The 2084-nt window shown below is 52.4% G+C and overlaps 1 protein-coding gene across 1 annotated transcript in view; it reads right to left on the bottom strand.

Moving 5' to 3' along the window:
* Dnah1 (dynein axonemal heavy chain 1) overlaps positions 1–2084 on the bottom strand; it is a 64511-nt gene that overhangs the window by 40720 nt on the left and 21707 nt on the right. Inside the window, exons 17-20 of the mRNA XM_005348721.2 lie at positions 1867–2008; positions 1280–1435; positions 700–898; positions 283–536 (exon numbers count right to left, since the gene is read on the bottom strand). Coding sequence (XP_005348778.1) covers positions 283–536; positions 700–898; positions 1280–1435; positions 1867–2008 — 751 coding nt within the window. The remainder of the gene's footprint in view (positions 1–282; positions 537–699; positions 899–1279; positions 1436–1866; positions 2009–2084) is intronic.

The raw sequence follows: 2084 nt of genomic DNA, 5'->3' as shown, positions 1-2084 counted from the left end.
TGGGTATTATGAGCACTGCAGCAGTGGTGGGTATTATGAGCACTGCAGCAGTGGTGGGTATTATGAGCACTGCAGCAGTGGTGGTATTATGAGTACTGTAGCAGTGGTGGGTATTATGCCAAGCTTTCCACCTGTATTATTAACCTTCAATAAGACATACCCTCACCCTAGGGATGGAGCCATTGCTATTACACTTCAAATGGCTGTCATTGCAAGAACTCAAGACCGGCTTGTTTAGCAGGGGCCAGATGGGATCAGGCCTGCTGGTGGTTGAGTACCCACCTGTTCAATAGCATACTCCTTGCCAGCTACCTCAGCCACCTTGCTGATGCTCTCAATATGGTCCTGAAGGTTCATCTCGAGGCAGCGGGCAAAGGTCAAGTTGGCTTTGGGCCTGACATTGATGTTGATCTCATTGGACAGTATCTCCCAGTGCCGGTTCCGCATACCAGGGTTGCGCAGGCCTTGGATCAGTGGGATGTATGGCTTGAACTCCTCTATACGCGCCCGGATGTCCAAAGCCACATCCTGGCAAGCTGTGGGGTAGGCGGGAGGGCATGTAAGTTAGCCAGTCTAGGGAAGCATATAGGTTGGTGGGGGCTCCGGGGAAGGGCTGGCTGGATATCATGCCATCTGACCAGCCTTGGGCAGGGAAGAACAAACTCCATCAAGCCCTGACTGGCCAATGTCCTCAGATACCTGGAATGTCCTTGAACTGCTTCACACACTTGTGCATGGTCTTGAAGGACTCGACGACATTCTTCTCCAGCTGCTCGGCATCGATGGCTGACAGCGGGTCATTCATCCAGCTCTCAGACCAGCGCAGCCAGTCTGAGGCTGTGGTCCAGAGGTCTAGGTACGGTTGGAATTCCTTCACCATTCTTGTGAGCTTGTCGTACTACAGGGACAGAGGGTAGGGCTGTCAGGATGTCACAGAGCTTCCTCCACACCATCTATCTCTACCAGTCAGGTCCTCCTCGCTTTGTTCTTGGCTGTTTTCCCATTCTTGCACCACAGACCCAGTCCCTTCTCTTGCCAAATCTAGGCTTTGGATGCTGAGCTCCAAGGCCTAGGATGACCTTTAGAAGCCTGCTGCTTGTTTCTACTGGCTCTCCTATCCTGAGAGCCAGGGAAGGTTACCGTTATCTCTTGGCCAGCTCAGTTCTACCCCAGCACGCCCGAGGATTGCCCTAGAGCAGTTGGGCTCTGCTATGGCTGCAGATCTAAGTTGCTTCCTGAAACCTTGGGAAGTGGGGCAAGGCGCCCACAGTAGGCCTACGTTGGTGATCGGCAAGCCGAAGATGCGCTCGCGGTTGTTGTAGAGCATTGCCAGCTGCTGGCAGTCCTTCAGCTGCTTCTTGACTCGCCGCACCTCGTTGGCAATCTCGTGTGCTCGTGCAATCTCCACGTGGGTGGAGAATCCAGCCACCACCAGCTGTGGGGTAAGGAGCAAAGGTCAAATGCATCTGAGTCCTACCACGAGCATGCACTCCACACACCCAGGGTATTGACTCCTGGCCCAGAGCATTTGTTTTGTGCTGAGCCATTTGCCAGAGTCACAGGCAGGCTGTTACAAGACTGGGGGACAAACGTGGTTCTGTGAACACTGTGCCACTGGGATGCCAGTCATACAGTAGAGAACATTGTGTCCATTATTGCTAAATTTCCTGAATGTTCTATTCAGGCATCTCTGCCTTTCAGTTCATTCTCCCAGCCCTTTTGCAAATTTGTCCATCCAGTCATTCATCATATACTGACATGGCATCTCCTAAATGCAAGACGTATGACAACTGCGTGTGTGTGTGTGTGTGTGTGTGTGTGTGTGATGGGGAGCAGGTCCTAGAAGAGCCCTAAGCCAAGTCCCACCTGCAGTCCTTCCAGCTTCTCCTGGAAGTTGTTCTGGTCCATGAGCTGGATTTTGCGGAACTTTTCTTCATCCTCAATGTGCTGCTGCCGCACCATCTCTATCTGCCCAAGGATCTTAAAGGGCCAGTTGTTAGCAGCCCATCTGGCAGGGAAGAGGATTAGGACTTGGGAAAATGCCATGGCTGGAATGATAGGATAGAAAGAAAGGGCCACCCTTG

The sequence above is a fragment of the Microtus ochrogaster genome, chromosome 6 (genome assembly GCF_000317375.1).
Source record: "Microtus ochrogaster isolate Prairie Vole_2 chromosome 6, MicOch1.0, whole genome shotgun sequence".
Classification (NCBI taxonomy): domain Eukaryota; kingdom Metazoa; phylum Chordata; class Mammalia; order Rodentia; family Cricetidae; genus Microtus; species Microtus ochrogaster.
Note: the sequence above shows the minus strand (reverse complement) of the source record. Positions and strands in the feature narration are given on the sequence as shown.